This window comes from Oreochromis aureus, linkage group 18 (assembly GCF_013358895.1).
Source record: "Oreochromis aureus strain Israel breed Guangdong linkage group 18, ZZ_aureus, whole genome shotgun sequence".
In the NCBI taxonomy this organism is placed as follows: Eukaryota; Metazoa; Chordata; class Actinopteri; order Cichliformes; family Cichlidae; genus Oreochromis; species Oreochromis aureus.
The window spans coordinates 31122174-31136315 of record NC_052959.1 but is presented as its reverse complement, the minus strand read 5'-3'; the positions used below and the strand labels follow the sequence as shown (position 1 = coordinate 31136315).

General features: G+C 38.8%; 1 protein-coding gene across 1 annotated transcript; it reads right to left on the bottom strand.

Moving 5' to 3' along the window:
- Positions 1-1442: 1442 nt before the first annotated feature.
- znf622 (zinc finger protein 622) lies at positions 1443-9314 on the bottom strand. Its single transcript, XM_031735152.2, has 7 exons — positions 9160-9314; positions 7858-8440; positions 7394-7678; positions 7055-7217; positions 6796-6911; positions 5651-5794; positions 1443-2931 (listed from the first exon to the last, which is right to left on the bottom strand). Exons 2-7 carry the CDS (start codon positions 8432-8434, stop codon positions 2798-2800), a joined length of 1419 nt encoding a protein of 472 aa, XP_031591012.1. The 5' UTR covers positions 8435-8440; positions 9160-9314; the 3' UTR covers positions 1443-2797.
- Positions 9315-14142: the final 4828 nt, after the last annotated feature.

Below are 14142 nucleotides of genomic sequence, written 5' to 3'. Positions count from 1 at the left end.
AATAATATCTGCATGAGATTTAGTGCCAATATGTCAATGAGATATCTCAGTCTGGACTAAACTGGTTGACAGGCTGATGGACACTGCTGTCCTGGAGCCATGCTGCCAGCATGACTAAAAATAATTATTTCCATGAAAGTGAGGGGGAAGATAATCAAGCCCAGCTATGATCCAATTATCCAAATCTCTTTAATCACTCCTTTTTTAAGCGGATGAAACAAAAAACACCCCCTAATGAAAATAAGCTGCCAATGAGTTTGGGAGGGGGGGGTCTTTACATGAATTTGGTTTATTTAATTCCATTTTAATTTCACTGAAAAAACCCTGAGGTAGATTTGTCACAAAAACGTTCAATGAGACCGTGTTATATATCATCAGCTTCTAAAACAACTCGTATCAACCGTCAGAAAGAAGTCTGTCTAGTTCGCATCACCTCCTCCAATGACTTCCACAGTGCTAATGCTTCTCAGCCATCTGCCCCGTCCCTCTCCACGTCGTCCTGATCAATTAGTCTCCTTCTCGCCGTCGGCCAGTCTGCATGGCCCCTCCTCCTCTGCTTTTCCTGTCGACTATGTCAAACAGTGGTGTGCTGTACGGGCAAAGAGCCCTAAACCCCTGAAACCATCGAGCCGCAAACACTCTCCCAGCCGGCGAAAGGAAGTGGAGAGCCTGCCAAAGATAAAGTGGAGCACCACAAACAAATGGAGTAACTGAGCTCATTAATGTGGCAGTGCGGTGGGTCAGCATCCTGCCGAAGCCCGATCGGCTTTCGATTACATCATCTGCACGAGGCTCAGAGTCATTGATAAATCTGACGTATTTGAAAGCAGCAGAGTGATCATGGGAGGAAAATTGCAATGTCACAGTGAGGAAAAAAAGTGTTTTCAAATTTCTCATAAATAAAAATGAATAAATATAGTAACAAGCATCCAAGTGTCATTGATAAGAGTACATACTTGTGAAGTGAGGTGTTGCTTCTCTGACTGTGGTGAATTAAAAATGATATAAAATAGAAAAACATAAATGGCAAACAAAGAATAGAAATGTGGTAGTAAATATGCCATGCCAACTTCAACCACTGGTGTGAACTGGACTTAATGATAGTTGTATATCAGTCAACCACAACATTGCAATCACCTGTACGATACCACATAAGTCCTCATCCTGCTGTTGAAGAAGCTCTGATCTTGAGACTAGTCTTGGGCCTAAGAGGCTGTCTTCAAAATATTTAGGTGAACAGAATTATGTTGAAGTAGCATAAGTGTCCATTTACATCAGCATTTGGCTGAAAGGCACTTTATATTCCAATACAAATACCCGATTTCTGAGATTGAAAACCTCCAACAATCAGACGATCCCCGAACAACAATTAGGGACGTGAGAGAAACAGAACGCTATTAAGATGAAGAAACCTCCAGACAGACTGACGTTATCACAATATATCATTCTTTTGCCCAACTATAAATATTTTATTTGTTTCAAAATCCACTGTGGTCACTGTACAAAAAGTATGCACCTGACTGTATGTCTCATGAAGGGCCTGTTTCATCTTGTTGGAAGCGAAGCAATCGTCACATTGCTGACATGATGAGTTGATTGATTTAAGCACAAACAAAACAATGCTGATTTTAAAGATTCAGGTTTTTTTCCTATTTAAACCCAAAATATAAAGAGTAAAGAAACATTACATCAGGAAGACTGCAATGTATGTGGTAAATATCAAACATTTATTTAGTTGAATTGGTTCCGATCATGTTGAACGATAAAGATGAAATCCTATCAGTTAAATAAGTTTTGTTCAAAGTATTAAAACAGTTTCTTATCATTTATGTAATGTAGCTTTTACAGGATTTATATAATTTCAAAAAGAACTCATAAGTGTGATTCGTGTCCTTGATCTGTTTTCAAACAGGCTGTTTTCAAAATGAAGTCGATAAGAGCTTCCAGGACCTCTATCACGATTTCAGGGAGATTTACAGAGAACCTGCACTTTGTACAGAGATGCAGCATTTGAGAGATGACAGCTGAATCTTTTTTACAAAAGTAAATTAAAGGCTCTAAAAAATTCAAGAAGCTTTATCAAAGATCAAAGATAAAGATTTACCACATCAAAGATTCCCTGCAATCGTCAAACCTCAAAACTGGCATTAGTGCATTACTTTAAATGCAATGAAGAATGACTGTAATCAGGTTTTCAGTATAGGCTGTACACAAAAGATGGGTGCATCCAATGGAGAAATGCTTGAAACCTGAATTTTTTCACATAGCACGCAGGACAAGACTCTTCTGGTTACAAAAGCAGCCTGAAATAGTCTAAACTTATTTTCTAAACTTTATCTATGACCTTTTCTGATGAGCATTCATTGGTTTCAACTCATTTTTAACACAACATTTTAAATTTTGGGAATCTCGGTCCTATTTAGAGTAAAATAGTTGATAAAGAAGAACATAATTTGGGGCATGGCTACCCTGTGATAAATAAGGATCCAGAGTATAACCATGTGGTGTCTTTTGGTTTCCTGGTCTAAACCACACATTACTTATGACATCTGGCTTAAAAGTTTGACTGCCAATTTTCTGTGTTTGAGGCTTAAAAACAAGACTTCACAAACCAGTGAGTGACACAATGGCCACATCCATCCTTTGCATACAGTCTGTGCGTTTGACGAGCCTGATTTCTGTTCCTACCACTGTTCAAGGACATCTGCCTGGTTTCTTGGAGTTAGTAAAGATGTTAAACTTCAGAGCTTGCCAGTCCATGTCTCATTTAGCTCCGTCCTGTTCCTTCAGTCCGAGTTTAGAACATAACTTGGGCTCTGAAGTGCTTCTGCTTGATGGCGTTGTGGCTCATGCCCATCTTCAGCATCCACTTGGACTTCATCATCTGTACATACTGCATGTCCTTCTGTTTCTGATTGAGGGCGCTGTTACCTAAGAGACAGAAAGATGAGGGAGTTAGTAACAGAGCTGTGAGCAGTGTGTCAGAATATCAAATCGCAGCAGTTTTCTCACAGTTAAAATTTGATAAACAATGAGCACAAGGTGTCACATCAACTACAGACAGCAGCAAAAGACACAAATTTAAATTAGAACAGTAAAGCTAACATTTTGTCATCAGTGATTCTTGTGACCATTTTTTGTCTTAAAATATACATTTTCATTGTTATTTGCAAGTCAAATGTAACACGTTCGCCTTCTGGCCACAGTAATAAAGCTAAAAATTGTTGCCATTATTTAACAGCCCAAATGGGACAGTCTGCAATGAGCTGCATGGAGCAGGGCCACTAAAGTGTGTGGCAAAGAGAGGAGAAACATGCAAAGCCAAAGACATCTACAGCCATCAAACAATGCTCTGTGGAACTCCTTAGAAATTTACCAAAATGAGTCTCGATGCTAAATAATTGTTCTATATTTCCCTGCATATATTGAACAATATTGTTTTTTTTATGCCTTTACCACTCCAAAAAAGGTTGACATTTTATACATTAATATAAATGTTATATGACTGAAATAATGGTAGTTAATCATTTGTGCATGTGTGGCTTAACTTCAAACAGCTAGCACTGTTGTTGGTCCTATCTGTGCATAACAGTGAAGTCTAGTTTGTTCCACAGAAGACAGCCAAACAAAGCAAAGCTACCAAATCTGTTTACAAATGGATTTAACTTAGTAAATAAGTAAGAACCACATAATTAACAGTGATTAATATGTTTCAATCCTAACTGATGCAGTGAGGAGCTTCGCATTTAAAAAAAAAAAAAAAAAACGCACACAAAAAACCCCAAAACACACACACACACACACACACACACACACACACACACACACACACACACACACAAAAAAACATGTTGGACGACATATTCCATGATTGTGGGAAAGAGATTATTCTGTTTCAGAAGGTTCAAACTAATAGTCTGCATCAAGCAAAGAAAACAATTAAGGAAAAAATGAAACTACTACAACAAGGATAAGAACTATCCAAATGATAGTAGAGCATGTAAAGTGTCGCTCAGTGTGTGCCTGTCTGCAGCATTGCTAAAGGTGGTCCAAACTAAAGGTGGTCCAACAAAATATTAGATTATATGACTTTTTTTTAGCTGCGCAGTGCAGTGTAACAACCACTGGGCACCTCCTCGGTCCATCGCCATTTGTGTTTTAGGGGGGAAATCTTTGCATGAATTTTCCTTTTGGCAGTCCTTTCCCATTGGCTCAGTACAAGTCCTGGTGTAGAGCCAGTCCAACTTTGATGCCTAATGATAATCATCCAAGCACTGACATCAGTGGGAGCAATCATATTAACACTCAGTCATTTGGGGAGTAAAAGTGTATTTCAGAATTAAATCAAATAGTGCCAGAAGGTGGCGTTTTTGTTCTTTTTGTTGTGTTGACACTGATCTTCTGCTCTGCGATTTATTGTTAGCAAATATATTGCCATGTTGTACTGCACACACATCTCAGTGAAAACATCAGCAATTAACATTTATTGGGCTGAGTGTGGGCAGCTAAAAAAATTAGAACACATAACCAAAAGTAAGATTAACAAGTGACATTAGATAAATGTAACTTATAACATCCATGTAATTTTTTTACTGTTCAAAAGAAACTATAAGAGCTACAGAGTCAAGAAAGAAATTAAAAAGAAATTAAAATAAACTCAATTATTAACTTATTTAGCCTAGCCTTCCCGGCTACCTAGAGCCCGCATTTGTAAGTGTACTGTAATTTATCTTCTTTGCTCTGATTAATGTTTATAATGATTTAACCTTAAGCCCTTTGGCTTGTGCCTACGGTTAGTTATGTCTCCCACCTGTCAGTATATTTGTATCTGTCATTGCTCTTAATTGGTTCTGTGAAGCACTTTGGCGTACCTCTGGTTTTTAAATGTGCTATATAAAATTGTATTGTATAGCTGTGTTTTCTTTGGCTCTCTGTTTTTATCGGGCTATATAAATGAATTATTATTATTGACCTTTATCACCAACAGCAGCTGAATAATGAAGCTGCCAGGAGTTCCTGGGTATTACTTACAAGAATTGAGGGAGGATTAATAACTGAAAATCATAATGCTGCAGGCTGTAGCATAACGATACAACAATGAATAATGGTCTGGACTAAGATCCTCAAAGATGATTGGATAAACAGAGGAAATTCAGCTATGCACTATAGAAAATCATGTTTCCTATTAAAAACCTTTCCACAGCCACATCTTTTTCTAAACCTCCTAACACTTAGAATCATTACTTTCTTCTATTGCATTTTTAAGACAAAGTAACCATCACTGATTAACCATCATCTTCACTTAGAAACTTCAGATGTCCAAAAGCTGTGAGTGTGACTTTAGTATACACTACAACACTGTAAAAGCTTAGCTTGTAGCTCAGCTTGCTACACAAGATTAGTGCTAACAGTAATGGTCTCCAAGGGTAGAATGACAGCTGAACGGGGCACGCAGCCCATGCAGCATGTGGAGGAGTCACAAGCCTAAGCTAACACAGTAAAAGCTTTGACCTGGAAACAGGGTCAACAACTCATTGCTGAACAAGCAGGCCGTACTGTCACAAAGTCATAAAAGTGATCCATAAATTAAGCTGCGACAAAACTTACTAAGTGAGATCCTGCTTTTTGATGAGCGTTTACTGACTCTTACCTGTATCTCCTCCCCAGCCGAGGGATTTGTACTGCCTGAGCACTCTGCCAACGGCGTTCTTATTGTGGGTCAGAACCACCGCGCGCTGGGCTCCGAACCGCTGTTTGTAGTACCTCATAAGAGAGCGGTGGCCAATCTTAGCACCTGAAGAAACACACAGCAAAGACATGGATTCTGTCACAACAGAGAAATCTAAAGAAAGACTTGCTCAGCAGTTCTGCAGCAGCAATCAATTCTGCCATGTTTTTCCAGTCGGACAAGGCAAATCAGACAACGATAAAGTGTTAATTATTTTTCTTCTTAAGATAAGATCAACAGGAAATAGAAGAGGCCAGCAGTGAGTAAGCAGTTATCCAAATGCACTGCTGGTGGCTAACTGCTTCATTGATTTTTAGTAATAGTTATTTAATATTTTTACTATTCAAAAAAGTCCAACAAAAATGGCAAACTTAATACATACTTATATGTATTATTTTCCAAATTTACTAAACCCATTAAGATGTTGCCTGTTGTTTTGAAGAGGTTCCAAATTTGTAAATGTAGAATATACACAGCATTTCAGACAGGGGTGATTATGAAATTATCAGCCGATGCAGTTTGTCTGAACAGCTTATATTTTCATAGGACTAGATATGATTAAAACTACAGAATGTGCCTTAATTACTCATCTTATTTTTGGAATCAGTATATCCACCCATCTCAATTTTTCACATCTTTCTTGTGTTCTTCTCTTACTAAAATCCCCAACATCCAACAGCTTGTTAACTGAAAGTAGCTTTCATTCTTCAGACGGAACAAACTATCAAAAAAATCAATGGTGGAGTCTTGCAAATTAATTTATTTCAACATTCCTGACCAAAAGGACTACAAATATTAATTATTGTTTATATGTGATTATTTTACAGGTGAATGGTTGTTGTTGTCAATACACCGCAGCATATATCTAAATTTGGACAATCAGCATTGCAGGCTGAATCTATGTGACCCATTACCAACTAAAAACCACATCGGTGCCGATTTTTATGTTAGCCATGAAAAGTTTAGAGTTGTGGCTTATAGGGCAAGCATTTCATATAATTCCTTTACATACATTTAAGACTTGACCAGGATCTCCAATTACAAAAACTAATCTCATGTCCAGTCACCTGAAGGGAGCGTCAGCTCCATCGTCTCGTCGTCATATTCCAGGTTCTTGTCATCAGCCAACTCTTCATCATCCATTTCAGCATCCTCCCCCTCTTTTCTGTCAGGGTAACTACTCCTGTTGGCAAAAGAAAAGTGAAAATCAATGAGCCTTTGATGGGTTTAACGAAGCAAGATGCATTATATCCATTCCCACTAAACAAAAAAGGACCACTAATTGCTAAGCATTAAAGAGAGGCTCTGGTTAAATGTCTTTATTACCTGAAGTCATAGAAGTCTGCAAACTCCAGGGCGGCATCGCCATCTGTGAAGAGCTTACAGTGGCTTTTGTCTATCATGTGACTCTGTACTGCTTCTGTTGAGTAAAACGAACGCCCCTTTTCGTTACACCATAAGCACACGTTCCCAGCACCAACTTTTTCTCCTGTAAAACAAAGAAATTTTAAAAAAAAAAAAATTGTTAGAGCACAAAAGAAAACATTCATGTGCAAAAGAGAGTTTTCTTTTTCATGTATGTGATGATCCTGACCACATCTTTCTGTAACTACACCATTATATCAATACAAGCCTTGCTGCTGCAATTTTACAGTCAAAACTCACCAAGGTAACGGATGAGGCCCTTCAGATCTATGAGGAACTCCACATCAGGGATGAAGAAACTGTGGACTTTGGTCATGTGTGTGACGTTCTTCATGAGGGACTTGGAGTGGTGGGAACAGAACAAGCAGTCAGTGATGGGGATGGAACCGGGTAGAGCAGGAGGTTGGGTGTCAGACAGAGCAGTGGACTCTTCTTCTTCCTGATCCATCACCTCCTCTTCATCATCTGCCTCCATCTCATCACCATCATCGCTCTCATCATCTTCATCTACATCCTCCCAGTCTTCTACAACATTTTTATGGAAATACATTCAAACTAAGACAACATGACATTTTTACTGCTTTTTTCCCCCCTCTAAATTAAGTGCAAGTGTTGCTGTCAGCCTTCAGTTTATAATGTTCTATGGGTGTGGCAAGAAATTCAGACAGTTGAGAAATGCTTTTTATTTCATTTAATCCACTCACCTTCACCAGCTGTGCCACCTTCTTCTCTTTCTCGCCTCTTGGCTTGCTCCTCCAGCCACATCATCCTGGGAGGTTTATCCAGCTTCTCAGTCCTCTGCTTTGTTGCTCCTTGTGAGGTCTGTGCATGGTCTTGCTGGGCAGGGCTCGATCTCTGCTGTTCTTTCAGCGCCTGTTGCAGGGCCTCATTCCTTGCGTCATTATCTACCTTTTCATCACTGAGCCCCTTCTCCAGGTTCTTCTCATTCATCTTCTCCACTCTCCTCTGGGCAGCGAGTAGGGTCTGCTTTTCGGCCTGTTGGTGTTTGTGGGACTGCAGGTGGTTCTGGTAAGCGTTGGCGCTGGAGAACTTCTTGCTGCAGATGGTGCAGTACTCAGTGGCTGATGCATCGGTCAGCTGCTGGTCAGCAGCGGACCTCTGAGCCAGGACACGTTCCTGGAAGTTTTCAGCAGTGACGGGGGGCATGTCGGCCACCTTCCGCTTCAAGTTGTACCGATGCCAGTCGGTTTTATAGTGTGCACGCTGCACCTCGCCATCTGCGAAAGCTACTCGGCAGCTGATGCAAGTGTACGAGGCCATTGGGACCTGTAGATTTAAATAAGGTTTACTTTCAGCACATAGCACAAAAATCAAAGGCGTCTCAATGTAGAGCTGTTTAACCGTACACATTTTATTTAAAAGGAAGTTGCTTCTCTGGAGTTAGTTATGTCTAATTTGTTAACAAATGTTTTACTTTGTTTACAAATGTTTTACTTTGTTTACCCTTTCTGATGCTTCTTAACGATACCGGTAACGATTAGGCCTTAAAATCTCAATTTTAAATGTAAGATTAACTGAAAAAACGACGTATTCATGTACAAACATTCACCATTGTTTTATGTGATAACCATAAAATGTATATTTTTAAAAAACACGTGCAATATTTATACATTTACTTTTCAGACGCGTGATGATGTCACTATTTTTAATGACCCGTCTGTATATGGATATTAGCATGGAAGCTAGCATACGGAGCTAGCCATTAGCCGGCTAGCGTTGTGAAGTCACGTGTTTACCTAACCACGCAGATTACTAGCGATACTAAACGCACACTGAATCTAAAATAGCTGCTACATCATTCAGTGTTTGCACGGTAACGCTGCGCTGTTCCGAAATAAACGTACTGGGCAGAAACCAGCTCGGAAATTTCACGCATTTTAGCGCAAACACTGAAGCTAACAGCAGCTAAAATCATACGTTTGTAACGGTGACGATGACGACAGGAGCACATTACCACCACCGACTCTCCACCAATATTTACTCACCTGTTCAATGAGATGACTTCTCCGAAAAAGGTGTCTTAACCACTTTCTGGTATGTGCGCACCTGTCTCAGTGCCGTAACTACACCACAAAAACACGAGGATGACTTCCTGTTGAACTTTGCACTTCTTTTTCGTGGTGGTTTTTTTTTTTTTTTTTTTGATCTGGCGCATCACTGCCACCTACCGTGTACAAAACGGTTCCTATTATACAAGGACGGCTAAATCTTTCACAACAAAAAGCTTTTATTGTGAACTGAAACTCAAGTAAAACAAAGGCTAGCCGTTAAAAAAATATTTTAAAAAAAGAGGAAAAACAACTTGAGAGCTAAATATAGGATGCTACATATATAGAGACACAGACATGTCTTTGGACTTTTGGATTAAGCAGGAGTACCCAGAGAGAACCCACGCAGACACGTGGCCAGCTGGTGGATTTAAACAACGTAAACCCCAAAAATGCTAACCACTAACCTTGGGCAGATTTTTTTGGTTTTGTTTTGTTTTTTAGTCAGATCTGTGATGGTAATCAGTTTAACCTGGGTGATAAACTGAAAGGGTACAGGCTTGAACTGTTGGATTTTATTCCCACTGCTCTCAACACCTGTCTTATCTTCTGGAGGTATCTTGCATCCTGATTGTTATTCCCACTGCTCTGCCCTTGTGACATTTTTCCCTTGTAGCTGAGTGTACACACTGAATGGATCTTTGGATCCAAACAGGCCATTTATTTTCTTGCCCTCTGCTTCCATGGTATATTACTACTATAGTTCCCAGAGCTGTAAGTCTTTGTTTGGCAGTTTCTAGAGCCTCAGTTATGGACATCTTGTTTTACTTACTTTTCATATGCCTCTGCTTCCCTGAGTTTTGCTTTATGATTCAAAGTGTTTATTGTCAGGTGTCCAAAGAAAAAAAAAGGCATTTCTCTGTGCAATGAAATTCTTTCTTTGCTTTCCACACACAGATGCCAATTAATATATACAATAGAAATAGAACATAAAATACAAATAGCACAAATAAATAAATGAAGACAAAAAAGAAGACAATATTGAAGTGTGAAACAGAGATGTGTGCAAAAGAGCTATGAGCTTAATATGCTGGCTTAATATGCAGGATGACCTGATGTGCAAAAAATTATTATTACTGTTCAAAAATAGGTCAGCTGTTCAGGAGCCTGATAGCAGTGGGAAAGAAGGAGTTGTTAACAGTCTGTGTTGGGGGTGTGTGGGGTCTTTGAGGATGGAGGCAGCTCTCCTCTGGACTATGCGATGGTAGATGCTCTGCAGAGAGGGCAGCGGAGTCCTGATGATCTTCTCCACAGTTGTTATCACTCTCTGTAGGCGTTTGCGGTCCACAGCAGTAGTGCTGCCGTACCATGCAGTGATGCAGCTGGTCAGTGTGAAATTAATGAAAATAGACACTTTTCTTTTATTCATTTGGCACTTCATCATTAGCTGGTTATTTAAACAGGACCATTCATCACTCATTTGATGTCCAGTAGTCAGACTGAAGTTCAGTCTCTCCACATTGTTTATTAAGATTGCCATCAATGTTTTTTTTAATCCTGCAGATGGTGCTATTGAGCCAAACACCAACACAGTATCAACACAATGTTGACACTATAAGACTCTACCAGGCCTCATCACTAATCCTTCCTCCTGTACTTTTCCACGGTGGGTACTAGCAACAGCAGCGTCCTGTGACTACGAGGGCTTATTAGTTGTTATGAGTACTACTGTTGACAGTCGGTTCATTTGACACATTTTGCTGCATTTATTTTTTAGGTTGTTTTTTCTGTCTTAGTTTTTCAGCTACTTCTTCCACATTAAACTCTGTTGTGCTAGGTGCGTGAGCACACGATGAAGGTAGGGGAGGGGCCCGGTGTTTTAAGAGATTTGGGCAAAACAGTGTTGGTAATAAAAATGTATGAATCATAAATGTGGCCCTTCAACTGACGATGCATCAAATGATTGGCCACTGTGCACTGGCCGAGAATGCCAGATTACCTTACCAGTCCAGCCAGGTTGGACAGGCAAACACACAACATGAGGGGAGTGCACAACAAGGCACTGAAGGAAAGTAAGGGCTTAAATACACATGAGGTAATCAAGAAGATGGAACACACAAGGGAACACAGGTGAATTAAATCTGACTTACATGACAGGGGAAGCAAAACTGAACATGTCTTATGTGCGTATATGAGACAGGGGACTATCAAAAATAAAACTGGAAGTAACACGTGCACACCAAGACTCATACTATGACATGAGAACTTTACACTAGGACTGGGGACAAATGGGCATGGAGTTATGACAAACTGGGGAGACTGAAGGTAAACAAGAACAGAGATGAAGAGCAAACACAGAGACACAACTAGGGCAGACTAGACACGGAAGGGGAACCAACATAACAAAACAAGAAATCAAGAACTATAAACAACAAACTCAGAGGCACTAGAAAGTAAGATACTCAGGAAGTACATAAATTATCTCTTAATTCCAAGGAAATTAATCACAAGTTCAAAACAAACTCAAAAACTGAGTCAATAACCCATAACCTAAAACGCTACGTCCAGATGAACAGAATCAACTTTCTGGAATGCCCATCAAATGGGCATCTTGTATCTTATATGATACTTATATAAATGTGATTTCATACAAGTGGTACTGGCAAGAGGAGGGTAAGAAGAAGAGGAAGGAATTTACACAACATGTGTGTGACTTGACTCATTTTCCATTCACCATCAGATTCTTTAAGGCTTGATGATACTATGTTCTTCATAAAATTTCTATAAATGTTTGATTGTGGAGATAATGTTCATGAGAGTAAAAATCTGTTACTAATAGCAAAACGTGATTTAACACAGAGTCGATTACTAACTAATTCAAATGCTATGACCAGAGTTTAAATAAATAAAATAAATAAATAGGGTTCAGTTATTCCTTTGCGAATGATTGTTCAGTAATAATGAACATTTTTGAGTGCATTCCTGCTATTTGCATATAATGATGGTAGAAGTACTGATGATACAATCATTCTTTTGATATTTAAAGCATTTAAAGAATTATTTAACTTGTCTACAGTTATTGTTTATGAATATAAGCTCAGTACTAAAGCTCATACTCTACTGCCTCACACACTACTTAAAAACATGATGTGTGTAATTGTGTATAAATTTCCATTCATACACAGGCACAATTTCCCACAAACGATTATTTTGATAGTCGACTAGTCACTGATTATTTTTGCGATTAGTCAACTAATCAGATCATGCATCCATTGGACGTAAAACTGCACCAGCATGCATCTGCTCTTATATAACTATCATTAGCTTACAGCTTGAAGTGTTTAAGGTATGTGATGCAAGTCTCCGGCCTCAGCCAACTCTTCCGCCTGTGCCACTACAACAAACACTTGGAAAAACCCTCGCAACCTTTACCATCACCAGACTTCACTGGCTGCTTCCACAGAACTGTTAGACTGTTGGGCACTCCATACTGACAAAAAAAAAAAAAACCTGTGGTCAGACTGAGCCTCACCATGGGTGACCCAATTTTCAATTTTTTATTTGTTCATTTCAAATTACATCAAATGGTTCTTATACACCGCTTTTCTACTCTTCTGAGCACTCAAAGCGCTTTACACAACTTGTGCATTCACCCATTCACTCCAGCACATTCTTGCTTTCTAACTAACATTCACACACACATTCACATGGATGCATTGGAGAGCAATTTGGGGTTAGTATCTTGCCCAAGGATATTTGGCATGCAAACTAGGGGAAGCCAGGAATCGAACCACCAACCTTCCGATCAGTAGATGACCTGCTCGAGCAAGGCACCCCACATCAAATTCAAACAAAGAGGAAGGAATCTAAAAACATACTACCAAGGCTTACATAGTGTTTTTCAATATTTACAAAATAACAAAACAAGTAAAAAAAAAATTAAAATCACAAAAATGAAAGGAAAGAAAAGTCTGCTTTCTCCTTAATGATTCCACTGTGTACAAATACTCTGGTATTTTCCTGGAACTTTCCACACTTATCTTATTCTCCTTTTATTCTCCTGTTTTGTTTTGTTTTTTATAATATAATCTTTTAACAAATAAACAACACCTTTAATCACAAATCTTTCTGGTATTTCATATTTTTTAAAGACATAAATATCCCTTGCCTTCCAAAGTGCATCTTTAACAACATTCACCATCATCCAGCAATAACATTCACTCCTCCCCCAGTTTGCTTTCAAAAATTCATATGCTATTCTTTCATACGTTAATTTGCATTTTTACAGATCATTCATCCAAAAAAACAAACAAACAAACAAACAACAAAAAAAACAATAAAAACCACACATTTTGAGCAAATAAAGATTCCCAAAACAAATGTCTGAATGTCTCCTCTCTGCACTTTCCCCCGGGGGATTGAGCACTTCTTGTACAGCCCCTTCTTTTTAGGAATGCTCTTGTGGATAAACATTCTAAAACAATTTCCCATGCCAAATCTTTGTGTGTATTTGTGAGAAAGTGGGTGAGAACACCTTTTGTCCAGAGTTAAAAGCTTGATATTCTTAGTTAACATTCTTGTTTTGATTTAACCATATCTCATATGTACTCTGTAGTAGGCAAACATGTACTATCGCAGGTTTGTTTATGTTTTGCACTTTTACAGACTATATAATGTAACATTTTGGTGTAAATCAATTCTGTTTATCAATTTAACATGTTATTTATTCCAACCGTTAATTTGTCTAGTTTGAACTCACCTTACCTACCTGTGTTCAAGGATCGAAAGGAGGAAATGCAGCATCATTTCCTGTATTTATAGTTTCCTAGTTAGTCTGAGGTCACAGGAAGAGACCAGGTGAAAAAGGGGGAGAATCCTTGTCATGTAATAAAGTTGATTTTAGAGTGTGTTTATAGCAAAATGGATTTAGTGTTGTGATATGTGTTGACTACACCTTTAAGTTTTTATTCCTAGTAAAGA

Bases quoted from the DNA above. Each gene is read 5' to 3' on its own strand.
- znf622 (XM_031735152.2), bottom strand. From the start codon at position 8,434: ATGGCCTCGTACACTTGCATCAGCTGCCGAGTAGCTTTCGCAGATGGC. The intron at 7,679-7,857 runs GTGAGTGGATTA...AAAATGTTGTAG, and splicing joins AGGTGGCACAGCTGGTGAAG to AAGACTGGGAGGATGTAGAT. The intron at 6,912-7,054 runs GTAATAAAGACA...TTTTGCCAACAG, and splicing joins GCAGACTTCTATGACTTCAG to GAGTAGTTACCCTGACAGAA.